Here is a 27984-nt window from a genome sequence, read left to right as displayed (position 1 = left end):
ACCATCCAAGGAAAAGCGATCGTGGACGAAAATAACTGATATGTCGACAAAGAATAGTATGTATAAGCGACCTTTGTAAACTTTGTGGTAACTAGATAGCCAGTGATGTAGTCTACTTAAATGGTATATATCTGCCGCTTGGAATTCACCGAAGGAGTTGATGCATTACTCATAGCTTTTCTTTACGACGTTTATTTTGATGACCGATCATCTACGTGTGTAAATTTAAAAATTATCGTTACCAAATTTGAACAGCAGTGTTACCGTGAAAGTTTATAGGCCTATATGTTCGTTATAATATTAAAATCCTTAAAAGGAACAGCCAGCCTCGCTGTAAATGTTGATTGATCTCAAGCAGACGAAATCGTGAGAAGACGCTTAATTTGACGGAAATTCCCGTTCTATAAATAGTGTTAGATCAGAGCAGTTGAGAAAAGTAGATCCGGCAAAAATTTTATTGATACAGGGATCATTTAATATTTATTCATTTGATGAGATATCGGCGCTTCTGATTGGTCGAAAAATTTCTTTGATACCTGCATCAATAAAATTTTCGCCGGATCTACTTTTCTCAACTGTTCTGATCTAGGCCTAACACTATTTATAGAACGGGAATTTCCAAGATAAACACTGTCAACAAAATGTAAAGTTGTGTCTGTTTTATTGTCAGCAAACAAAATGCAACCTTGTGAATATAAAAAATGAAAGTTTAACCTTCAAAAATAAACAAAACACATTATTTGAATCACGAAATAGAGAATTAAGCGTCTTCTCACGATTTCGTCTGCTTGAGATCAATCACCATTTACAGCGAGGCTGGCTGTTCCTTTTCCAGGAATATTATAACGAACATATAGGCCTATAAACTTTCACGGTAACACTTCTGTTCAAATTTGGTAACGATGATTCTTGAATTTACACACGTACACCATCTGTCATCAGAATAAGCGTCGTAAAGAAAAGCTATGAGTAATGCATCAACTCCTTCGGCGCATTGCAAGCGGCAGAAATACCATTTAAATACATCACTGGCTATCTAGTTACCACAACGTTTACAAAAGTCGCTTATACATACTATTCTCTGTCGACATATCAGCTATTTTCATCCACGATCGCCTTTTCTTGGATGGTTATGTCCAGTTGCATATTCCAGCGATCTCACATGAAAACTAGTTTTATTACGAGTTTTTCTGCACAGTGAATAATATCACAAGCTATCGCATGTATTTTCCTTTCGTTTTCAATTCAGCCGGTTCAGATTTTAACTCACTATTTGTGTTTAATCCTTTAATTCAGCTCAATAGCTCTGCATCAGCTGAAGGCGCATCCATTTTGAATATTGTTGCTGTTGTTGTTTTGTATTCATACGCGCCGCTTCATTTACATTATTTACATTTTTGATCAATGACACTTCACATTTTTTTATTTGAAAATGTTTTATTAAATGATAAGAAATGAAGATAATAATTTTTCTATTGATCGACGTATGAAAGAAAAAATTGACCGGAAAACTTTTTCATCAATGCGCTACGCGCATTGATGAAGTTTTCCGGTCAATTTTTTCTTTGATACGTCGATCAATAGAAAAATTATTATCTTCATTTCTTAAATCAAAGAAATTTTTCAACCAATCAGAAGCGCCGATATCTCATCAAACGAATAAATATTAAATGATAAAAAGCAAAAAGCAAAATTAACAAAAAAAGATAACAATACTCAAAAATAAAAAAAAAATAAAAAATGATAATTCTTACACAAATTTCACACAAGTTTAAACTTCAGTATAAATCGGTTTTGTATGGGGAAGTAGATATGCATCAGTTGTATAGAATAAAGTGTGATCTAGGATTATATCTCTAATAATAATAACCCCTTCCTCTTCTGCTTCCACCGTTACCCGAGTATGAATTTCTTCCATAGAAGTTATTATGCTGGTTGGTTCTCCTCCGTTGCATCTTTGGGATTGACAGATTTCGTTGAGGTTGTATGATGCCAAGAGACGAATGGAGTGTGTTTTTCAGGTTTGCCGCCAGCATTGAAGTTCCCTGGACTGATAAATGGTACCTGTCGGGTTTAAGAATTTGGTTACTGCTGTGCCACAGATTTGTATTTTCACTGATCAACACTTCCTTTCGGGAATTGGTGAGATATTTCCTCTTGATAAGACCATCGAGAATTTCCGAGTTTATTCTGTAAATTTCTTTGTCCATTCTTGGGGTTGTAAGGGAGACTATGGTCTTCGTGTTGTTCCATTTCGTTGAGATGAGGTTGGTGATTTTTTCAAGTTTTTCTAGGCACTCTTCAGGAGTGTGGACTTTTATATCGTTGGTAAATGTATGAAGTAAAATAACATCAGGTCTGGTTTCATTCATTTCAATTTTGGATGTTGCTTCGTCTAGAGTGTATGCAGTGTCTTTAGTAACATCTACGTACTGTGATAGTTTTTCTGGTCTTATTCCACTGATGTTGGAAGTTCCTAGCAATAGTGCTGTGGGCTTTCTAGGTTCTTGATTACTGGTAGTTTCCTTGGAGTTAGGTTCATTAGGTTTCTTGTAGGACATATAAATGTCATCAGTGGTCGCTTCTTTTTGATTGAAAATGCCGAAACTGCTTGATAGTTGGGATTTAAGAGATAGGGTCTCTTCAAATTGGGAATCACATTTTTATTTTAGCAATTTGTAGTCTGTCATCAGCTTTTCAAATTCATCTTTTTGTTGGCAGAGCTTTTCTCGCAACTTTTCATTATCCTCATTGAGTAATCTAATATTTGTCTCTAGTTTGGTATGGGTGGATTCTCTTTTCATTCTATCCGTTTCTAGTTGAGATTGAAGTTTTGATATTTCTATAGCTGTCTCAAATTTCTCTGTTTGTAATGAGGTATTGACTGTTTGTAACTGTTTAACATGTTCTTGTAGTTTTTTTTACTTCAGATTGAGTATCACATTTCTTCTCCTTTTTACTGATGTTTTCATTTAATTGTTGAACTGCAAGCAGTTGTTGTTTCAGACTATCAATGAGGGGCTGTAGGGAGGTTTCAATGGCTTTACAGAAACTGGCTCCAAGCTGTTGCAGAAGACCTGTTTGGGACTTGTTCATAATGGAAAGGGCATCTGTGAATGCATTTTGTAATAAGTCCAGATCTTTAGGTTGGTGTAACGAACTATTGGTGTCTTCAGCTCTGAATTTAGGGGTAGTACAGTTATCACAAGTCGCACCTGAACTCTCCACCTTTCCATTTTTGTTAGGCGCTGTGTTTGACATTTCGATGCTTTTGATTTGAATTTCAGAGTTTGAGTTTTCTGAGTCTTTTACTTCAGTTTCAGAGTTTGAAGTTTCGATGTGTTTGACCTCAGTTTCACAATCTGTGTCAGTGTCAATGTGTTTGACCTCAGTTTCACAATCTGTGTCAGTGACACCTTTGGATTTGCAAATGGAGTTGACTAGCAACTTCAGTACTGGGAAGTCTGTTGTTGTGAATGATTGGTGGCAATGCCCTTGAGCCTGAATGACCCCTGTGTTGATAAAGAGTGTTATTTTGTACAGCAACTGTTGATGCTTTACTAAGTCAATGCAAATTGATTTGTTATCTTCAATGACCCACTCACTAGGCTCATCATACCAGTTGACCGTGAAAGTATTTGTTTTTCCATAATGATCGTAGTATAAAATGTGTAGGGCCTTTATCCAAGGTTCCAACCTTTCTCGTTCAATTCTGAAGGCCACCATCCTTGCATGTGCATCATACGTTTCGGAGTTGATTACTTCAAAGGGTAGTTGTTTGGCCTTAGTACCTGAGGGTTTTTTAAACTGGTTGGGTAGACAAGATGTTGGGTATTCTTGTTGAATATTTGTTAAGGACATGTCTAGTTTTTCAAATGCAATTTCAAAGGGCAATCGCCAGTCGTTTTTTCTACTTTCGTTTTCAGCGCGGGAAAGCATGATTGTCACGATGATGGTCAATATACATATAATTAGTGATGATACGCTAAATCACTTACTATATCAGTTTGTAGATGTTACCCATTAGTATTGTATCTAATTTCTTCAGGCAGTGGTGACCTCGAATATATTACATAGGCGTGCATGACAATCTCTCCCCCCCCCCCTTTTTATAAAACTTGATATAAATACAACACATTTTGCGATCTGTTGAGATGTGAGTAAGAGTTCATTTTAAGTCAGTGATATACCCTAAAATATACCACAAAAGCGACATATAAGGCTGTCTAGCCAATACTTATTTTAATGGGATAACGAGTCCATTTTGTATAAAATTCTAACATCTGGTAATGTTAATTAATACATTTGAGGTGTTTTTCGGAGCCTGCAGGAAAGACGCGAGAAATTGCGCATGCGCAGATCTAGAAGGGGGGGGGGGTTAGGGGGCCGTAAAATTCAAATTTCTTAAAAAAGAAATAACAAAAATATGCCTCGGACCCCCCTGGAAAACTGAAATATCCGTAGGACCACCCCCCCCCCCCCCCCGCCCTCTGGAAAAATTTTCTGGATCCGCGCATGTTGCGATTGTGCATGACTGTTGGTTTTGCATCGGTGATCGTTCGTTTTGCATCGATGTCTGTTGATTTTGCAAAAGAACTGTTGGTTTTGTTTTAAGCTGGTCTGTTCCGTATTTTTGCATGTTTTTAAAAATGAGATGTTCGTTTTGCATTAACGTCTTTTTATCTTTTCCGCCGCCCATAGTTCGGTCCAGTTTTTTTAGGACCATATATAAATGAACGTTGTTATATTCTTTTGAACACCAGGCACTTTTCAACATTAAATTAATGCTTGTTCAATGACATTCTGGGTATATTTTTTCTGAGAGCGACCATTGCTTTTTGCCTTGTTTTAAAGGGCATGGTCACGGTTTTGGTCAAATTCTATTTTTATTTATATTTATTCTGTTTTTATTATTTACAATGATTTATGAATGTTTTTTTCTAGTGATCAAATGAAATTTGAGAGTAAATCGTAGAGTTTTTTGTGATGTAAACAACCAAGGCTCGTGTCCTGTTTTTGTTTTTGTTTACAAAGGTTCAAAATACCAGTAAAAAATATTTTTAAAGCTGATTTGTCTATCTTCGTATTCATTCCAAGCATAGATAAACAGTGCCTAACGTTTAAAGCATTCATTTTAGGTCTAAAACTGGAATTTTAACTTCAACATTCAAAATGTAAACAAAAGCTTTGTTTACATAGCAAAGAATTGTAAGCTATGTAATTTGCGTTTAACTCAACGAATAACACTAAAATTTTAGTTGCCTATTAAAAATGCCTTACTGAAGCATTGTGAACAATAAAATCGGAAAAATAATTTTTGACCAAAATCGTGACTATGCCTCTTTAAACATTACATAACGCACTTTGACAACAGTTTGTACATCTCGATCAATAAACAATGATATTCACATACCTGTTATCAGGTGTACCTGTACCTAATCTCTGTATCACCAGATACAGTCCCCACAGCTCGGACCATCGACACGTGTAGAAGTGACAACCATGGTCATCAAATTTGTGGTACTGGTTCTGTTGGGAGGCCTGCTTGCCCTGCTACAGAGGAAACAAGTGGAGGCCAAGTCCCCCCACATTCTGTTCATTGTGGCCGATGATCTGGGTGAGTAGGCTTCAAACGTCGTTACTGAATAACAGTAACATCTGAAGAGATGAGCACTTACCTATTTTATGAAATATATGTACGTTACAGCTCAAGAAAGATTTATTGTAAGGGTATCATAAGGGTAAGGGGTAAAATTTTTTATTAGCATTGAATTTACGTTCGTTTGAGACCAAGAACGTTGTTAAAGTTTGGTTCTTGTGTCTTTGATGTTTTAAAGTACCAGTATATTGCAGTTGTATAATTTATAAAATAAAATACACAATCGTGAAATTATGTACCGTATATGTTTAAAATAACGACATTGCCATCTCCATAAACAGTTTAAAAAGAAATTAAAAATTTAAAATCCTGCTATAGTTGGTGAAAGTGTTTAAGGAATAAGAAATCATTCTTTTAGTATTATGAGGTGATAATTTCGGTCGGGGCGTGGTCAAATCCAAGAAAGCACAAATGGTTTTATGATAGATTTGACCACGCCCCGACCGAAATTATAACCTCATATACTAGTAATTCAAAGAATGATTTCATATTACTTATATTTACATTATTTCCAATATTTACAGTTTAAAACAACATTTTAAAGGGACTTGGACACGATTTGACTTAAAATTTTCAAATTTTATTTTTCCATTTTCAATGTTTATACTGATAACAATAGAAGTTTATAATGCTATGTCAAAATTTGAAAGTCAAATTTTAAGTTATAAGCAAGTTACAGAGTTCGTAATTCTTTGTTTTGTAAACAAAGCTCGAATATTGTCATTTTTACATATGTGTTGTATTGGTGTAAGTTTCAATCAAATGTATCTTTCTTTTGTTGATAATAGTATTTATGAAGATACTGAATAAGTTTAAATTGTTTTTACATGTCATTTTGTCTAAGAAATGGTAATTCTCTACATTACATTTTTTGTAAACAACTATAAGACTCGAGCTTTGTTTACATAACAACCGATTCTTACCGTTGTATCTCGCTCGTAACTTGACTTTAACATTCAATATTTTGGTCAATCATTTAAAATGCACCAGTAAACCATTTTATACATAAAAAATAGAAATAAAATTTTTGATCTCAAATCGTGTCCAAGTCCCTTTAAAATCACTATTTTTTCATGTAGCACATGCTATGTATTACTACGCGGTGCAGCCAATAACGTGTTTCGGTTATGTTATAAGACATGCCCATTTTGTGTCGGTCATCTTTTATGAAATTATTGGTTGATAGGCTTTGATTTGATTCGTAATGTTATCAAAGACAAAGACAGGTGAAAATGTAAGTATTTATGTTTCAAACTATATTTTCAATTACCATACACAGGTTGGAACGATGTTGGATTTCACAACCCCGCCATGAAGACCCCAAACATCGACAAGCTAGCGAGGGAGGGACTGATTTTGAACCAGACATACCTCCAGCCCCTGTGTAGTCCGTAAGGAGCCCGAATTGTCGGTACTGTTAGAGCTTACATGTTTAGGTATCATTGTGAGTAGTTTACCTGGGTATTTTCAGGTCGCGCCATGCACTCATGACGGGGTACTACCCATACCACGCCGGTCTACAGGTCAGTACCAGTTCAATAAGTAGCTAAAATGCCTTCGGACATTAAAATCAGTATGCTTTTTCTTTGTATGCTTACAAAAATAAACGATAAATTTCTAAAGTAAATAAAAAAGACCACGACAAAGGAAAAATGTTTAGTACTGAGATAGATTAATTCCAGTTTAAAACCTGTGATAAACATCAAAATTATTTGGAAAAAACTTAAAAAAAAAGCTACAGTTTAATTTAATTTATTGCCTATTTTAAAAGAGTGTGCACCACATGTTACTGACTATATATATCAATCTTTGTCACTTTACATGACAGCACCTGGTTATTCTGCCATGGCAGCCCGTCTGTTCCCCGCTAAAGATGAAGTTTTTACCCCAGAGACTGAAGGACATTGGATATGCCACACATATGGTTGGAAAGTAAGTGACAAAAGGGGCATAGGAATTGTAATGTTTCAATTGTATTTCATCCGAAATATAATGCCAAAATATTTTCTCTTTGTTGTTTTCTCTAAACATTTACCTCTAACCGTGTTGTTTTATTATGTGTCCCTCTATCTTATCTCCCTTTTATCGTCACGGTCTAACTAGTTCTATCGTTTCTTCAGGTGGCACCTGGGATTCTGCAGCTGGAACTGTACCCCCACCTACCGTGGGTTCGATTCTTTCTTTGGTTATTACAACGCTCAGGGGGACCACTACTCACACACGTGGTGTAGGTGTTTACATGTAACAGTCAGATGGCGCTCTGTTTACCTCACCTTTCCTTCTTTGTCCACTTCGCTTTAACTCTTAAAAAAATCGCTAGTAATATTTGATGCATGTAGGAATAATGTTCTCAGCGTAAAAATGCAATAGCATTGGAGTTTTATTTAACCCTATAACTAAAATAATGAAATTCATCATTTTAAATGGTTGTGACCATAAAAGCTTAATACAAGTGTTCCGTATTATGAGTTACCATTCCCTGTATTTTCGAACATACCGAAAAATGCATGAAATGGTCCTACACACTGTAACAACAGCGTACTCTAATCAGACGATTATTTTACTCCAGGGGTTATTTCACTTAGGCTAAAAAATTGCATTTCAGACAATTATCTTGATTACCGTGACAACGAGAAACCGGTGAAGAACCTCAATGGAACATACTCCACGGTAAAGAATAAGATTTGAATTTACAAAATTTTGTGTAACATTATCAAATATATTTCAACATTATTCTGTTTATTAGCTTTTTTTCCTTAATGTCAATCATATTTTCTTTCCAGTTTACGTTTGTATCTAGAGCTCAAGACATTATTAAGAAACACAACTCTAGCCAGCCATTGTTTCTTTACATGGCCTTCCAAAATGTCCACGATCCAATTCAGGTTAGAAAGCCATTTGCATTGAAAGTTAGCATGAGAATCAGTATAAGGTAAGACAATTTCATTTCCAATTTTGGGCTCAAAGGGCATACAGATTTACAATTATTAGAGAAAAATCCTAAATGAGGGATAACACGTACAAAATAGTCCATACGCATACATGAACATAAACATGCTCAACCAATAGACCACTGACGTAATAATAGGAGGTACACAGCAATAGCTTGAAATATGCAATGTCAAATAAAGATAATTTAGGAATAACTGGAACATTTCAAAGTCTTTCTCTTTCAGCATTAAACATGTAATGTCTTTTCTCTTACCGTTTAGGTTCCCAAACAGTACGAAGACATGTATCCAAATATCAAAACACGGGGAAGGAGACAGTTCTCTGGTAACTGTACTATGGGATCACTGGAATTCATTGAATGAACTGGGTTTTAACCTTTGGAAAGGGGGTGTCACAAAAATCGTTTATCAATACTTTGATGAGATTAGCATTCACAAAATTTACAAATAGATTTTGTGTTAAATGTATTTAAAATGTCGAAAAAGGAAACCTTGGGAGAAGATGTACCGTTTCTGTGCTTAATATACACATGGCATAGAAACTAGCAATAGTGGTTTTACTTTTACGTTGACACAATATGTTATAGGCATGGTGTCTGCATTGGACGAGGCTATAGGGAACATCACGGACCAACTCCGGGAGTCGGGGATGTACGACGACACCCTCATTGTCTTCACGTCAGACGTAAGTCTGGTCCTCATCTCAGTGAACGATGATGGAAATAATGTCCAAATCTTTCCTATTGTCCAATAGTGAAAATCAAATCATGGTCAAATCTCATCAATCAAAACTGGAAATCTTCTGACTCTTAATTATTAGTTAATAAATGACGGAAATAATGTCCATATCTAATTGGTTAGACATGGAATTATTGTTACCTATATGAAACTGCTTTTTTGTTCCTTTAAAGAATGGTGGTTGGCCAAAATATTACGGCAACAACTACCCTTTAAGGGGCGGAAAGTTTACGGTCTATGAAGGGGGTACTCGTGTGGTGTCCTTCGTTCACGGGGCGGGTCTACAGAAAACAGGAGAGTCCTACGAAAGGTGGGTTGTTGATATCAATACGTCGAACAACGCGCTGCCTCCTCTCCCTGAAATAGAAGATAGAACCATTTTAACAAGACCTTGGACTTTCAGTAGGGTGTAGCCATCTATTTCTTGGGTCAAAACAAGTTAAAAATGTCGCGGTTTCAAGCGAAATATGCACCGATTGTGTAGCTATATTCAAATCTTGTTGATTTCAAAGAGCCGTGACTGATTGTCTTTCATTAAAAACAGACAGGCCTAAGTCACATTGCTGTTTGACAGTACCCAAAGTCCAAGCTTTTGTTAAAATGGTTCTACAGTGTTTGTCCTTTTCATTGGGTTGTCTCTTTGTAGTATAATGCATGCCGTCGATTGGTCCGATACTCTTGTTGAGGCCGCAGGGGGGAAACCAGGTAAAATGTGGAAATGGCAAAGCCCAGTTTGACACACCAATGCTCTTTCCTGGAACATTTCGTAATTTCGTCATGTTTTGGTAGATTTGATGGGTGATGGAGTCAGCCAATGGTCTTCCATAGCCAACAACTTCCCGGGCCCTCGAACGGAGCTCGTGTATAACTTTGATTCTGATCTTGCCCCGGAAGAAGGTCATGCAGCCATAAGGTACACTAATATAAAATCAAACCGAAGAAATGAGGGTTTTCATAATTATGATTTTTTTGCGAAAATAAAAAAAAGAATATTAATTTTAATAAAAATAGCCATTCCGGCATAATGCTACAAGTGATGTACGTAGCACTTGTGACAGTATTTTTTTGCACTATTACTCACATAAAGTTACTGATGTACAAACGTAACTGTCGTTCTGTTCCAGAGTGGGTGACTACAAGTTGATAGACGGCTACCCCGGCCTCTATCCAGACTGGTACAAACCGGACCAGTTATATAAATTCAAACCGGAACCGTCCATACCGGAAATGCAAGCACACGCCGGAAGATACCAACTCTTCAATTTGAAAGGTGAATCTTTTCATCTGATCAGATCAGGGCTGGGTCTTGTTCAGATATAACGACATTTGATAGCGGTAATCCTTATAAAACACAGCAAAGCACAAAAAGCAAACCTCCATTAAACTGGTTTTATTTTTGTAGATGACCCAACGGAACACAACGACTTGTCTAAATCCAGACCGGATATTGTGACGGAGATGAGTCAGAGACTGAGGCTGTTGACACAGAATGCAGTCCCCCCGAATTATCCGCTGGTTCCTGATCCTAAGTCTAACCCCTCCAAATTTGATGATGTCTGGTCTCCAGGATGGTGTTAAATTTTAAAGTATATTTGGTGTATACCTTCTATTTAATAAAGAACAAATTGACAACTGTACAGAACCATTATGTGAAAGTTTTTTAAATTACTGCAGTTATTCATTATTTTACCTAAAGAGTACGTTTTGACATTATTAAACATCATCATTACAAAGGTGCGACTTTTCAAATTGTCAAATAAATGTTTAAAATTCTGAAAACCGTTGTAGGTTTTTTCCTCTACGTTTTAAGGACACACGAGACGTTCCTCGGTTTTATCAAATTGTCCATGATATAATTATTCCTTATTCATTAACATTTAAACCTGTTAATTCTTTAAAAAATCATGGTACATTATCAGGCTCTTTTCGGAGCTAGAATGTTTAGAATTTTCCTTAAAATAGCATGCAAAATGCATTTAAATGCTTATATATAAAGTCATATCATATATTTTTAAATTAACACTTTATATCTAAATAAAAAAGTATCATATAATATGAAAATATAATTATGTAGTTACGTAGTGGAAATCTTTACATTGTGGAGATTGAAAATAATACAAAAAGTGGAAGATAGGTCGCATCTGACCAGAAGTGCTAAAAACTTTAAAACTAAAGAAACTCTGGAACAAATAAATTGAATATTAACGTTTCGTATAGACGATCTAGTAAAGGATAAAATGAGCACTTTCCAAAAAAAATAAATGCCAGCAACAAGCTTCGGAGACTTTACGTTCTCATGTTTAAAAAAAATAATCATTTTTGGTTTGGAATACATGGCGGTTTTACAGATTTAGCTGTTTAATGCCATAACTTTATTTTGTGTATCGATAAGCAGGGACGCACAGTAATGTATTTCAAATATTTTACAATGTCTTTTGACAAACATGAATTTTTTTTCAATTAAACAGCAAATAAAGATCAGCTGATATAAATACGTTTTTAGTTCACCGTGTCATATATTGTTCGGTTAAAAACATATAAAATACACACCGCGTGAAAATTGCAACAAAAATCATAATAATATGCAAGCTGGTAGAAAAAGTTTGTTTTTCAGCGACCACGAAATCTATTTTCAGATGGTTAAAGCTGCTTGGTCCGATTTTTTTGTAATTACAGTATCAAAATTTTTTCCATACAAATCATTCATCTTAGAAAGTTATGGACTTTCTCCTATTTACACCAGCAGAATCAGTCTCCTTTCAAAGTTAGAAATATTCAAAGTAAATAAAAATAATTTCTCTTTGGGCAAACGAAAAAACAAACCAAAATGCATCACGGGAATGTTTAGAAAAGGAAACCGGTTGGTTTCGTCCCCCGAATGATTGGGGTTATTCAACCCGCATGCTATGCATCGATTGTAAAGAAAGCAGACTTTGGAAATATTAGCGAACAAAACGTACACATGTTTATTTGTAATTGTCTGATCATTTCGACCTTTATTTAAAGCGATGTCAAAGTCGTAATACAACCATACCCGTCTCGTCGTCAGGGGTGAAATTTAACATGAGGCGAAATAACGCGGTACCTTTTAATGTCGTTTGTTTTGTTAGCAAATTTTGTACGTATTTTTCTTCTTTGAAATTTGGCATAATTGACGGGTAAAACTACTGCAATGTCTATTATTATACATATACTAAGCATAGCCATCGTTTAAAAGCGTGCATAAAATTTGATATAAAATCGGACCAAGCAGCTTTAAATTTTTATTCATGAATTGGCCAGGATTGTAAACATGCCCGGATCAATGAACATATTGAACATGACATGGTGGTCCCCTACGGCTCTCCATACCATATATTGATACATCAGAGGTGTCATTCAGGAAACATGCATGGTCATTGAGCGTAATATTTAAATTAGAACTATATATATATAGATCGATGTGCACAGATACATATATGTTTCCATTGACAACACCTAGTGTTTCACTGTTAAGTTAAACTCATCAAAAACTTAAAATATGCGTGATCAGGAATTGCAGTCACTGAAATAGCTTCATCTGAGCAGCTAACGGTAACGGTAACAGGTAAGACTATTTTACTCCTAATGTACACTGACAACATTGGCTTGACCAGTAAACCTAAATATTAACACATTTGTGAAAAGTATATCTGTACAGATTCCCCGTATCGCCAGAAATATCCACCTGTAAACTGACCACAGACAGGTAAACAGTGCTCACAGCCATGGTGGTCACGCTTCTAGTTCTGTTCGGAGGCCTGCTTGCCCTGCTACAGAGGAAACAAGTGGAGGCCAAGTCCCCCCACATTCTGTTCATTGTGGCCGATGATCTGGGTGAGTCGGACTGTAGTCGTCGTTAGCTGAAGAACAGATTGAAGAATGGATTATCTTGCTAAATTTTATATAAACAACATCGTACAAATGTAGCTTCGACGTTTGTTTCTTATCGAAATTCTGTAGGTTTTTCTAAAAACATACGTATGCCACAAGCATTATCACATTTTCTAAATAAGTATGTACCACCTATTACATTTAATCCTAATATTGACATTTATGCTGCCTTTCACCGATTTTTCATTTTTGTGGATTTCTTATGGAAGCTTCTGTGGGCTATTAATGTGGATATTCCGTATACTTGTTAATCAGACAGAATTACCGGTAAAAGCTCACTATTTTACAGGGTTTCTTTTAACACATAGGGCAACGATTTCTTCTAATCATTGTTGGATTATGCACTGATTTTTTCCCCATAAACTCTGATTGTCATTTCATTTTTTGAAAATTATAATTGATGTGTTAAATATTTTTGCTGTTACAAGCTATGAAGTTTTCAAAATTTTGGCGAGATCAAATGTTGAAGTACAATCTGTTGATAATGTCTACATTTTATTTCTTTTTTCTTTGTGTTGCCAAACAATGTCAACTCAATAAATCCATACACAGATATTTTCCTTTTTTAATTAAAAAAAGATACACATTAAATGAGAAAATTCCTTTTTTAATCAAGAGTATTCATGATTTCCACGAGTTGAAATTCATCTTGCTTTCACGTGATATTTTTGGCCGTACAGGTCGGTTATAATGTAAAGTAAAATTGCACCGTGTTGCATTTTTACGAGGATTTTTTTTATCCGAGTGGGAATTTTTAATTGCTGGAAAAATCCTTTAAAAATTCCTTTTTTGATATTTTTTTTTAAAATTACCTTTAAACGGACTGAATTCCCATTAACGAGATAATCCCGCTATAAAGAAATTGTGCCCAACCTGATCATGATCTTGGTATCTTTAAAAAGCTAAGTAATGATTGGCACTTTATTTATGAAGTCTGCTAAAAATAATTTAATGCTTGTACATTTATATGTATATACATGTACTAGTATATTTAGACTCGGATTTATCGTAAAAGGTCATGTCAGTTGTTAGCAAAATAGAACTTTCTCCTAAAAGAAAATCAAACAAATAAAAATTCAGATTAAAAAGTAAATGTACATGTAATGGGTTTAAAATGAACGAAGAGTAATAATCTCTGTACACAGGTTGGAACGATGTTGGATATCACAACCCCGCCATGAAGACCCCTAACATCGACAAACTAGCGACGGAGGGACTGATTCTAAACCAGACTTATTTCCAGCCTCTGTGTAGTCCGTAAGGAGCCCGGATTATCTCTACTGTAAGTTCTGTTAACCATATGTCACATTGCCATTTATTATGTGGTTTTTATGCTTTCAGATCCCGGCATGCCTTTATGACCGGGTATTACCCATACCGCGCAGGTTTACAGGTCAGTTTTGGTCAATTAATGAGACATTTTACATGTACTATGTCAAATGTGACGGTTTGTTTCTGTTCACTTTTCATGATTTTTTTCCCTTCAGATTCTTTTGACAATGAAAAATAATATTTTAGTGTTTGTTGTTTTATCCTGATTCTCAAGGACAGTTTTCCCAAATAAATCTTACTAGTTATGTAACCATCAGCTTTTATAGCATGACATTTCATATCATATTCTGAATTCAATATTTCTGTTCAGAGAACGTGATTTATTGTTACGTAACATTGTTTCATATGTCAACAAATAATATATAAAAAATAGTTGGAGACTCGTTACATAGTTTGAATTAAAGCATTACAACAGGTTAAGCCAGTTTCTATCTGTAACAGCACTTGGTGATTATGCCATGGCAACCTGTCTGTTCCCCGCTCAATATGAAGTTTTTACCCCAGAGACTGAAGGACCTTGGTTATGCCACTCATATGGTCGGGAAGTAAGTAAAATAAAAAACACAAGGTAAACAGGTTTGTTATTCTACAAAATTTATTCTCATATTTCACTGTCTCTTTAGGTGGCATTTAGGGATGTGTAACTGGGACTGTACTCCGACCTACCGTGGGTTCGATTCTTTCTTTGGTTTTTACCATGCAAAGGCGGACTACTACTCACACATATCCTGTAAGGAAATTAATTTCGGAAAAAACACTCTGTATACTTTTATCTAAACGTCTTTGTCCTTGTTTCATTTTCGTTCCGATTGCTCACATCTAAAATCGTCAAATGCAAGCAGTAAGCAGGAGTAAAGCATTCAGATTGAAATTACTCTTAAACAATCGATATATGCATAATATAATTTTAAAAATCATCACAATACAGTTGGTTTTTTTTTTGGGATTCGCTGTGATAACAAATTATCAATATCTGCTGCTGTAGTTTGCACGTGTCCTAAGTTGTGGTTGTCCTTCTTTGATCTTGCCTACATTCTTTATTTCTTTGAGATACACCATCATCAACTAGATGAGCATATCTATTCAATTTTAATTCATAGCATATCTGCAACTTTGATGGCTTAGTGTTTTTTGTATTTTAGACAAATACCTTGATTACCGTGACAACGAGAAACCGGTGAAGAACCTCAATGGGACATACTCCACGGTATGACCTCGGACCATTCAGTGATAAATGTGTTGGCCCTAAAAACGCTGTTCTGTGCGTTATCCAAAAATTATCAGTACTGATATTCTTGATTTATAATTAATTTGACATGTAGCTGCTTTATTTATTCAAAATTTCATTTTGTTTTGATAATTTTTAATTGTAGATTTATTTTTGTGTAACCTTGTCTAAACACCTTGATATTTTGACGAATTCTTCACATCGTCTCTTTTTCTTCAGTTTACCTTTACATCAAGAGCGCAGGACATAATCAAGAAACATAACTCTAGCCAGCCTCTGTTTCTTTACATGGCCTTCCCGATACCCCACGAGCCGTTGCAGGTTAGCGTTTAGGAAACTATTTGAATTCAATAATCCATCCACTGTTTAGTTTGTTATTATATCTGTTGCAATAATTATTGAGTATATATCTATATATTGTAACTATATAAAGATGAAAATTAAGTTGTTTTTTTCCTGAAAACATCATAAAAAACATCGAGTTTGAGATTTTTTTCTAATGCCTTTATTTTCCTTCACGCTCTTACATCTCAGGTCCCCCAACAGTACGAAGACATGTATCCTAATACGATGTCCAAGGGAAGGCGGCAATATTCTGGTGAATGTGCAAGGGGTTTTTACGAATTTCATTTTTTGGGACCAGTTCCTATGTGTTGTCATTTTAGAAAACCTATTTAATGGACTCGTGAAAGCTAGAAATTTTAATTATTTAAAAAAATAACATGCGGAAAACTAACAAAATAAACTATCCTTTAAAAGCAACAGAGAGAAGCTTCTGTGTGTTTATATATCTGTTTTCTTTACCTTTGATCCTTCATTCTACAAGTAACACAGTGGTTAAATAAAAGTAATGGTTTTACTTTTTCGTTGACATAATATGTTTTAGGCATGGTGTCGGCATTGGACGAGGCTATAGGGAACATCACGGACCAACTCCGGGAGTCGGGGATGTACGACGACACCCTCATTGTCTTCACGTCAGACGTAAGTCTGGTCCTCATCTCAGTGAACGATGATTCCAACTGTCTCATTGAATGATGTCGGAATATCATATCCACATCAATAAAATAATACATTTGAACAACAAAGACTTAATGTTTCTGAATTTTTTTTTGGTCATTTATTGTTCAATTTTAACATGTTGATAGGTTTTTTTTTCAAGAAATCTCCAAAAAGTGACAAAAATAATACCTGGCACAAAGTGCGAAACTTATCAAGGTCTCAGTATTCATTAATTGAAACCGTGCTCAAATTTAAAGGAGTAATGTGCAAGATATTATATAAATAGTGCCTGTTTGGGAGGGTAACAGTTGAAATTGACACCCCGAGAAAACCATTGTCAACCGACGCGAAGCGGAGGTTGGCAATGGTTTTCGAGGGGTGTCAATTTCAACTGTTATCCTCCCAAACAGGCACTATTTATTTTGTTATACTGAATGTCTTTTTTAAAATTTTTAAGAAAATTTTACTGCTTTTATATAGGAATAACGTGAATTCTACAGCGAACCGTACGCGCATAATTTTCGCGCATGTAACATTTTTTAATGTTACCCGTTGCCAAGTGCGTTGCTAACGCTGAGGGTAATAGTAAATATTATTAACTGCGTCTTAACCAATCAGATTTCAGTATTTAACATGAAAGTATAACAACAGATATTATTGCCTTTGTTAGAACGGTGGCTCGCCTATGGACCACGGCAACAATTACCCCTTGAGGGGCGCTAAGTTCACGGTCTATGAAGGGGGTACTCGAGTGGTGTCCTTCGTTCACGGGGCGGGTCTACAGAAAACGGGAGAGGCCTACGAGAGGTGGGTTGCAATTCAATTACATGTAAATATAGACCTTTCATCTCACACTTGGTGATATTTGGGTGAGATGTTGATATTATGCGGATCAAATGATTAACTCACTATACCTTTCTACGAGAACAGCTGTATCTCGATATAATGTGGTCTCTTTGAAGTATGATGCATGCTGTTGATTGGTCAGATACCCTTGTTGCGGCCGCTGGGGGAGAACCAGGTAAAGTTTGTCGGGAAGTGGGGGGTGGTCAGGTATTCGAAACCCGAGGAATGAACTTTGGCTTATCATCGTTTTGTTTTGGTAGATATGAGGGATGATGGAGTCAGCCAATGGACAGCCATAGCTCAGAATTCCCCAGGTCCCCGCACAGAACTTGTCTATAACTTTGATCCCGACAGTGCCCCCGAACAAGGTCACGCAGCCATAAGGTACAAATACATTTAGTGCATAGAAGAACATTGGACATTTCTAAAATACATGTATCATATTGTACCAACCCACCCCTACGCCATTTCTTCTTTACTGTCTCATATACTGTTAATTCCAAGTTCAGGAAAACTGTTGCTATGAATTATACGCATGGATTTGACGCCGACGACATCGTTATAATTGCAGGGTGGGGGACTACAAGTTGATACATGGCTATCCAGGGTTATTTCCAGATTGGTACAAAGTGGACCAGCAACAGGAATTCAACACGGAACCATCAGTCCTGGAAATGCTCGAACACGCTGAAAGATACCAACTGTTCAATATTAAAGGTTATTATTTTTGCTGATAAGATGATAAAGAGGGCGTGTTTTTGGTTGTAAAGGCGTTCTTGTTCATAAATGGAAAACAAAATCATTTAAAAAAACATCTAAGTTACAAATCGCAGACCTTTATAATGACAGTGTTTGTTGTAGATGACCCAACGGAACAGAATGATTTGGCTCAATCCAAGCTAGACATTGTTAAAAAACTGAGTCAGAGACTTCAGATGTTGACAAAGAATGCACTCCCTCCAAACTATCCCCTAGTTCCGGACCCCAAGAGTGACCCCACCCACTTTGACAATGTATGGTCCCCAGGATGGTGCTGAAATGTAAAAACGACCAACATTATGAAATATTATATATATATTTAAATTCTTTTTGATTGTAAAGAATAAAAAGTATCTGTGAAAATGAAAGCTTTCTCAATTTCTCAAGCTAGTTTTTAACACAAACGCATTTAATTCGCTTTCGTGTAAATATCTCATCATGCTCACCAAGGAAATGATGCAGAAATTTATAAGCAAATTGCAACATGTTATGTTGAACAGAAATAATTCAATAAATAAAGCAATGTCCAGTAACAGAGTCGTTGGTAGAGATTTTTTAAACACATTTATTTTGGATGACGGGAAAAATAAGATTTACAAAAATTTTTTTACAATCCAAACGCACAAGATATGTTTATTCTGTCAGTGGATGTGATATTTTTGTCTTGTATTTATTGTATTGCTTATATAGGATTTAATAATATAATTGTTGCTTAACATGTTCAAGGAAGATAAAATCTTTATGAAAATTATATAATGATGAAAAGTCAACTTTTCAGTGTTTACGTAGATATAGTCTTGCCGTTAACGCTTATCAGAGATCTAGCAAGTTTTTTAATTATGTTTCTTAATAGTTTCATTTACTGCATAAATTGCGACACATTGTGACTTAGAACAAAATAAAAAGACAAATAAACCTTCAAAGGATTCGGTAAAAATGGAATCTAGCGATCGACACCCCGCCATTACAGCGTCTACTCCCTCTGGTTACAGGGTCTTTGATGTGTTTGATGGAATGGGATTTAACTTTACGAAATGAAGGTTGTTTGCAAATAGTTTGTACACGTGTTAATCAATTTCCGAGGGTTTTGCACGGAGCTTGTAATGGAATGAACTTGACTTGTGTGAAACGATTTGGTCAAGGTACAAAAAACAACACATGTTTATATTAAAGTAACATCGTTGTTTCACTATAGATAATGAAATTTATCATCTAATTGTTTAAGCTGTGGGACTTGGCAGGGTGATTAAAATTAGTCTGCCATGATAGTTACGAAATAAGCTTTAAATGTCTGCCAAGAGTAAAATATCGAGTTATGGACTATAGTAATATCTTCGAAAGAAGAGAACAAATTAAACAAAAAGAGATAGCAGCTGTTTCTTTACAGTGCGAAGATGACTTATATGCATACATCGATTCGTAAAAAGAAATCCTAAGAATGTCTGCTTAAAACAAATCTAAAAGGGGTAATCGGATTGACACAATCCCACATTATACATACAGCACAACATCATTTGTTTTAAAGAAAAGATAGACTTTAAATTGGTTAAATAAGTCTTTTCTTCCAATGATATTTGTCTTTTTCACTGCAAAGTACAAAGAAGATTGCAGATTCTTCTCTACAGTAATCGCAATGATGGCTTGTATGGCACAATCTCAAGCGGACGTGTATCGATCCGTAAAAAGAAATCCAAAGAATGTCTGTTTCAAAAACAGAGATCTTAAAAAGGGTGTCCGGCTTGACAACATCCTGCATACTACATACTATACAACATTATTTGTTAGGAATAAAAGATTGAATATATTTTGATAGAGAATATCTTGTTTTTCTTGAAAAGAAAATATGAATAAAAGACACAAAAAGAACAATTGTTATTGTATGGAATGCCATAGCTGTCTTAAGGTCAATTTCATATTATATGAATTGGTATATTTTTTATATGCAATAGTGATATCATTATATGCAGTGCTAACATCATTATATGCAGTTGTAACATCATTATATGCAGTGCTAACATCATTATATACAGTGGTAACATCATTATATACCTATATTTTGCCATTATATTTAGGGGTAATATATTTATATAAAGTGGTAACATCATTACGTTATGTCGTAAGATCATTATGTGCAGTAGTTTATTCATTATATGCTATGAATAAATTTTTATATGATATGAAAAACTCATTTCATACAGACTAAACTCATTATGAACTATTGTTCAATCATTATGTTATATGGTACACTCTTCATGTGCAGTTGCAAAATCCTTTTATGCAATGCAACTTCTTGACATTAGGTGATAAGTTCATTATATGCAGTACTAACATCATGTTATGGTGTATTAAAACCATAATGTATAGTGGTAAAACCTTTATGTATTGTGGTGAAAGCTTTACATGCAATTGTAAATCCTTTACATGATGTGATCATTTCATTATATGGAGTGTTATCTTCTTTATATGCAGTCGTAACTCTTTATGATGAGGTTGAAAACTGGTTCTCGCTGAAAAGTTTTAATGGGGAGGAGGTCCAGTTTTATTTTTAAAAAGATGCCGCGTTCGTTGTGACGATGCACATTTCCTGGTCAACTTGTCGTTTGTTTTAAATTTTAAAGAGAGAGAGAGAGAGAGAGAGAGAGAGAGAGAGAGAGAGAGAGAGAGAGAGAGAGAGAGAGAGAGAGAGAGAGTTTGTTTCTCTGTTCTTGATACATCAATGTGTGATAAATCGAGTGAATTTTTAGTAGAGTACGCGTTTAATTTTAACAGTAAAATAAATTTTAATAAATGATTGTACTTCGTAAAAATTTAATACCCCCTCTGCTTCTAGATCCGCACATACAGTTAGGAAGATCACTTTATGTATCTTGATATTAACATAGAACAATTTGATTTCTACTTGCTATCGTGTTTTAATATATATGTAATTATTTGGAGCTTTTTTAAATTAATAAATCTAATTCTGTCTCTTCAAAAACGTTTAAATTGAGGAGTTACTTTGCTCTTGATTGTTATTTAAAATAATTTTAATAGCATCCATATAAACCGTGGTGCTTGGAACAAACTTATCCATCTTTTGCTGATTCATTTTCACTGGCGTCGGAAGCAAATTGAAAGTGTAGGGGGGGGGGGGCTAGACTAGTCCTCAGAAATATTGAGAAAAAAAGTAATTCCCAAAATCACGGAAATCCTAATCCGTGGGGGGGGGGGGGGGGGGGGGGGGGGGGGGGGGGGCTAGTATGCTTATGAATCCATCTTCTCAATCTTTCAAGGTAAATTTAGGAACAATAATCTTTCCTGCGAGAACAAGTGGGGGATGGGGGGTGAACCCTCTATCATGCTATGTTTCTAATGGTTAGGTATAACTTTGCAAAAAAAAGTGGGGGCTATGCCCCCTAGCCCCCCCCCCCCCCCCGGTTCTGACGCCTATGCTTTTAACGATGTCGAACAATATGTATATATATATTTTGAAAACGACATATTCTACAAAAAAATACATTACCTTTATCGATTAATGCATTACTTCCTCGTTCAGCAGCAAATGTTTACAATTTATGTTTATAATGTGAACAAAGTCGGTAACGTTGAAAAAATCAGCACACATGTAAAATATTACAATGACAAGCGTTTTAAAACTTATTTATCCCGACATCATTTATTTTCAAAACCATCGGAATAGGGGTATTACCTTTTCAAAAATTTATTTTAAAAATCCCAAGCAGTTAGTCTCGGTGATTATTCGGACATCCTGCGTAACCACTCGGCTATACTAGACACGATGAAGTTTGCTAAGATTTAAAACACCGTTTTTTAACTTCGGAGGTTTTTTTTTTCGAAGTTTAATCTTTAAAAATATGCCTCTTTGAAACAAAAATCGGATATGCCATGAAACCAGTCACATTTTCCAGTAAAACCATTTTACAATTCGTTTATTGCATGGGGGTCTTGAACGGGGGTGGGGGTGGTTCGCGGGGAGGATCCCGCCCCAGAAAAATTCAAATTTCTTTAATTTCCATGAAGTTACCAAAAAATTGTCTCGGACCCACCTACCCCCACCTCTTTGGCAAACTTCAGTATTCATCGACCCCCCCCCCCCCTCCCCGAAATTTTTTTCTGGATCCGCGTATAAAATGGTCCTATAAAAATGATATGAAGATATCTGCAACAGCTTTATGGAAAATAGCACAGGAATTGCAACACCTTTTTTGTAGGATTTAAAATACAAAACTACATGCCCGGTGAGCTTAAATTTTATACAGTGGATGAAACAAACATAAAAATAGGTTAAGACCAACCAATTTCTTTATTATTTCTTAAAAATCAAATTTATTTTTAAAAAAAATGAAAAATAATTTTTATCTACGTCTATGAATAAAAATCTATTCCTTTTGTGTTGGAGGCATTGATCAGCGAGGAATAGCACCTACCTAGTACATTGAAACAATGATCTTTCGACTTTGATTTTAAAACGCTTGCTTCATTTTTTGTAATTTCTTTTACTATTAAATTAAAAGCATACTCTACTAATAATACATTCGATTTTTCACACAAAATGGGTTCAATGATTGCTATTATGATATCGATGTTAAATGACAGATAATCTCTCTCTCTCTCTCTCTCTCTCTCTCTCTCTCTCTCTCTCTCTCTCTCTCTCTCTCTCTCTCTCTCTCTCTCTCTCTCTCTCTCTCTTCAAAACAAACGACAAGTTGACATGGAAATGTGCATCGTCACAACGAACGCGGCATCTTTTTAAAAATAAAACTGGACCTCTTCCCCATTAAAACTTTTCAGCGAGAACCAGTTTACAACCTCATCATAAAGAGTTACGACTGCATAAAAAGAAGTTACCACTCCATATAATGAAATGATCACATCATGTAAAGAACTAACCTCATAATATAATGACTCAACAACGGCACATTATAAAATTGTCATATCATATAAAGGATTTACAATTGCATGTAAAGCTTTCACCACAATACATAAAGGTTCTACCACCATACATAATGGTTTTAATACACCATAGCATGATGTTAGTACTGCATATAATGAACTTATCACCTAATGTCAAGAAGTTGCACTGCATAAAAGGATTTTGCAACTGCACATGAAGAGTGTACCATATAACATAACGATTGAGCAATAGTTCATAATGAGTTTAGTCTGTGTGAAATGAGTTTATCATATCATATAAAGATTTATTCATAGCATATAATGAATAAACTACTGCACATAATGATCTTACGACATAACGTAATGATGTTACCACTTCATATAAAGATTTTACCCCTGAATATAATGGTGAAATAACAGTATATAATGATGTTAGCACTGTATATAATGATGTTAGCGCTGCATAATATGATGTTACCACTGCATGTAATAATATTACCACTGCATATAATGATATTACTATTGCATATAAATGAAATACCAGTTCATATAATATGAAATTGACCATAAGGCAGCTATGGCGTTCCATATTATTGGTTTTGGTTAAAACTTAATCTGGGTAAATGAACTTGAGTTATTGAGAAGATTGGTTTTTAAAAAACCCCTCGGTATGAATATATTTTGTTTACAATGTACCTAAAATATTTTGTTAATCTTTATTGTCTCAAATACATGTAAAAGCCACGTGACGAGTTGTGTCAGAAGCTTTTTTGTAACGTGGACGTAGAAAAAGAACAATTGTATAGAATATCCGGAAGATTTTGGAATTTCTTCCGTTCTCTCCCATTTCTGAGTAAACCGTTGTGTTTATGTGTCAACTCATTTTTCTCATTTTCTTTTGATATTCAGCTCTACTATGTTAACATCTGGAATCTTAAGGAAAAAATTTTTTAGTGCTCAAGCGCTATGATTCATTAAAAACAAACAGGAGAAAGTACTACAGACACTGTGATGATCGATATCCAGACGAAGAGATTTCCTTCCTACCAAGTTATCCTTCCTTTCCTGTATACCATGGATAAACATTGTAGTTGTAGCTGTTTATAATAGACTGATAATGTCAATAAATAATCGTCTTTAAAATTGTTTTATGATGCTGCATTCAGTGTTATTTCGATAGAGCATACATGTAATAAAAAAAGTATAAAAAATACAGGATTTGTGAAACGTAACCACAGAACTGAGTTCAAGAAACAATCTTGCAATAACTCCCCTAATTTCTAGTAAAGACAGAGCAAAAGTCTGAAAACGAGATGTAAACATGTTTACTTTAAAGGGGCATGGTCACGATTTTGGTCAAAAATTATTTTTCCGATTATAATGTTTACAATGCTTCACTAAGGCAATTTTAATAAGCGCCCAAATTTTGAGTATTATTCGTTGAGTTATAAGCGACTTACATGTACAACTCTTTGCAATGTAAACAAAACTTTTGTTTACATTTTGAATGTTGAAGTAAAAAAAATCCAGTTTTAGACCATGAATGTGTTAAACGCTAGGAACTGTTAATTTATGCTTAAAATGAATAAGATAATAGACAGTTAGCTTGAAAAAGATTTTTTTATGGTATATTGAACCTATGTAAACAAAAACAGGGCACGAGCCTTGTTTACATGACAAAAAATTGTGAGCCCTCTATATAACTTGCTTATAGATGTACGACTTACTCTCAAATTTCAATTGATTACTAGAAAGGCATTCCGAAAGCATTGTAAATAATAAAAACAGCAAAATAGAATTTGACCAACATCGTGACCATGCCCCTTTAAATCGTTATACCAGAGTGTTTATTTTGTCATTTGAATCAATAACCTTCTGGAAAAAATCTGGAACTACATGAGCTTGATTCATTTGTTTTTCTAGATGTATAATGTTGACTACTTAGACCACAAGACATGATTTAAATATCACATTCTTCTTTGTCTAAATCATACATATTCAAGTTTACAGTATGATAAAACGTTACTGATTTATTATTGATCGGAGGTTGGGTAATTTTTGTTATAATCACATAAAAGGTTATTTTACAGGGGAATTATTGTATGATAATCTGAATGACAATTAGCGGCAGGTTTGTAGCTCCTGGTCTGAAAAAATTCGGATGGACGACCATCCGAATTTTTCCAGACCGGGAGCTACACGCCAATCAATTATGTTAGCTTTAGGCGAACTTGTAAGAAACATCACAAATCATCTCCATGGGTCTAGAGTGTATGTCAGTAAATTTTTGTAAACTTTTGCGACTTAATCGTTTTGTTCCAAAGTTTGTGACTGTACACAATCTCTATCCAGACCTGTATAAGACCAGCAATACTAATTACGACCAGATCAAACTTTACAGAAGACTCCATTCGGGTATCGCAGTAAAGCAGTCAGAGACTTCGACTGTTGACCAATAACTAACCCCCTCTTCCCAAATTCATTTATTTTTCCGAACCCCAAAAGTAGCCTTGCCTATTTTGATAGCGTATAATCCCTAAGATGGTGCTAAGTATAACAAACAAATCGGCATTTTCTTTATGATTGGGACCAAATTGATTGTTGACCAGGAACAAACTTGATAGTGCTTTTTCTTGAATACAAATTTCATAATGTGTTGGGAAGAACAATATGTCTCAGCGGAAATGAGACCTATCACAATCACTAATTTCGTTGTCAGCTTTCGTGTGATTTTCTCATTTGATTAGAAAGGAAATGATGAACAAAGGTGATAGCAAATTTGAACACAGATATGCTGTCTTATAATTCATGATATGCAGTTTATCAAACTAACTAATCAGTATCTAGAATGAATGTTTAGTTTACGTTCAGATATGGGCAACAAGCACCTTAGAAGATCCAAATCTTAATTATGCCACGATCAGAAAATAGCTTATGCAGTGTTTACGTAAGAAGCCCTATCCTAAACGCTTTTCTTGAAACTTGTTAGTTATTTAACTATGTTTCGTAATATTTTCATTCACTGCATAAATTGCGACACATAATGACTTATTACAAGATAATAAAGAACGCTATATCTTCAAAAGCTTCGGTAAAATGGAACCCGGCGATCGACACTCCGCCATTACTGTGTCTACACCCTCTGGTTACAGCGTCTTTGATGTGTTTTATTAAACGGGATTTCCCATTACAAAATGAAGGTTATTTGCGAACAATTTGTACACGTGTTTAACGGTTTTACAATGTTTTTGTAAGTGAATTCTAAAATGGCTTGAACTTGCTATTGTGAAGAATACATATGGTCTAGCCACAATGTAATGTTACTGAATTACAGAAGCGTGGTTGTTTCCACCAAAGATAATGAAATTTGTTAATATTTGATTGTCTTAAGCTTTAGACTTAGAGGGATAATCAAGTTTAGTCTGCCATTGTTGTTTATGCAAATAAGCTGCAATTGTCTGCTTGGACCAATAATATCATCAAAGCAGAGAGCAACATCCGCACCATTGGTCATTTGATCAACTGCCATTAGTCAAAGAAATCTCCAAGGTATTTTAGGTCTGGTCTGCTGATGAATACCAGAGGATGTTAGTATTCACGGTTTAGAATATGATAAACGTTTCATGGTACATGTAGTAAAATTTAATTACATCAGCTGGGATGTGAAATAAAGTTACGTTGAAAATATTATGTAGAAAAGAAATAGTCATGCTAAACCATTTAGTTTGATAAGTAAAGGTTTTACTTAAAGAATTGAAACCGTAAATGATTGTATCAAAGCTATCTTTATGAAGGAAACATAGGTAAACACACTAAATGTAAGCAGGTTCAGAAGGTGTCTAATCAATTTCGTTTTAAATTATATCATTTACATAATGTATGGAAAAATCTCCTGGAATTGAATTCAGGATCTGTGTGTAGGATGAGCTAGCAGATTAGTCATATCAATCTGCCCATAATTGCATATGTTGATCTTCTATTACAGATATTTCATGCAAATTTGTACCGTTAGAAGAAATTTTTGATCTGTGGCCATCGGGGTTACACTCAAAACTGCAAAACATTGAGAACAGGAAAAATGTGTTGGCTGATAGACATAAAGGTCTCTGTAAATTTAATCAAACACATTTGTCTCTAAACCTTTGAAGGAAAAGCACAAAAGACGGATAATTCTGACTCTATACAGTAAATCAGGGGGCTGCTTATAAGGTGTAATCTTCTGCAGGTCTATCGATCTTCTATTGCAATCCGAAGACTTTAGAAGAATTTGAAAAACAAAACATAGAAAAGGATTTAAATCAGAATCCGGCTTGACAAGATAAAACATTCTGAATACAAAAACATAATGATTTATATCGCCAGCGTGGACTTAACAAACTTCACAAATACATGTATGGTAGAGAGATTTGCTTTTGATCAAGATTGTCTTTCTTTAAAAGAAAAAGACAAATTAAAATGAGTGAAAAGAGGAAACGGTTGATATTGGTCCCTTGCTCGAAATACGACTAAATAAAGCTTACTTAAGAACAGATTCTATCTAAATGTTCATTGTATTTGTTTGCAATGCATGGAACATCTACCATTCTTAAATCGGAGAAATGGTCGATGTCTTCAGAAGAAAGCTCGCTCTTTCGTTTAACACCGATTTATCACAGCAATTCTTA

The 27984-nt window shown here is 35.0% G+C and overlaps 2 protein-coding genes and 1 long non-coding RNA gene across 4 annotated transcripts; 2 read left to right on the top strand and 1 right to left on the bottom strand.

Annotated features, from left to right (window-relative positions):
* Positions 1-5437: 5437 nt before the first annotated feature.
* On the top strand, positions 5438-10993 carry LOC105320184 (arylsulfatase B). The gene is made up of 14 exons (XM_011418012.4): positions 5438-5617; positions 6939-7050; positions 7131-7182; positions 7488-7591; positions 7780-7886; positions 8265-8329; positions 8443-8544; positions 8872-8935; positions 9198-9295; positions 9522-9658; positions 9995-10053; positions 10138-10261; positions 10473-10618; positions 10751-10993. Exons 1-14 carry the CDS (start codon positions 5503-5505, stop codon positions 10924-10926), a joined length of 1461 nt encoding a protein of 486 aa, XP_011416314.3. The 5' UTR covers positions 5438-5502; the 3' UTR covers positions 10927-10993.
* A 1931-nt stretch (positions 10994-12924) lies between these two features.
* On the top strand, positions 12925-18751 carry LOC105320186 (arylsulfatase B). 2 transcript variants are annotated; one of them, XM_034481430.2, is made up of 14 exons: positions 12925-13203; positions 14406-14517; positions 14602-14653; positions 15034-15137; positions 15216-15322; positions 15735-15799; positions 16040-16141; positions 16355-16418; positions 16707-16804; positions 17493-17629; positions 17785-17843; positions 17929-18052; positions 18240-18385; positions 18530-18751. In XM_034481430.2, exons 1-14 carry the CDS (start codon positions 13095-13097, stop codon positions 18703-18705), a joined length of 1455 nt encoding a protein of 484 aa, XP_034337321.2. In that variant the 5' UTR covers positions 12925-13094; the 3' UTR covers positions 18706-18751. The 2 variants fall into 2 exon arrangements, with proteins under 2 accessions (XP_034337321.2, XP_034337322.2); XM_034481431.2 differs by lacking the exons at positions 12925-13203; positions 14602-14653 and having other exon boundaries at positions 14411-14542; positions 18530-18750.
* On the bottom strand, positions 13012-13470 carry LOC136273540 (uncharacterized). Its single transcript, XR_010711697.1, has 2 exons — positions 13400-13470; positions 13012-13229 (listed from the first exon to the last, which is right to left on the bottom strand). It is a non-coding gene; the product is annotated as an uncharacterized lncRNA (long non-coding RNA).
* Positions 18752-27984: the final 9233 nt, after the last annotated feature.

This window comes from Magallana gigas, chromosome 3, assembly GCF_963853765.1.
Source record: "Magallana gigas chromosome 3, xbMagGiga1.1, whole genome shotgun sequence".
In the NCBI taxonomy this organism is placed as follows: Eukaryota; Metazoa; Mollusca; class Bivalvia; order Ostreida; family Ostreidae; genus Magallana; species Magallana gigas.
This window is presented reverse-complemented; position numbering and strand designations above follow the sequence as displayed.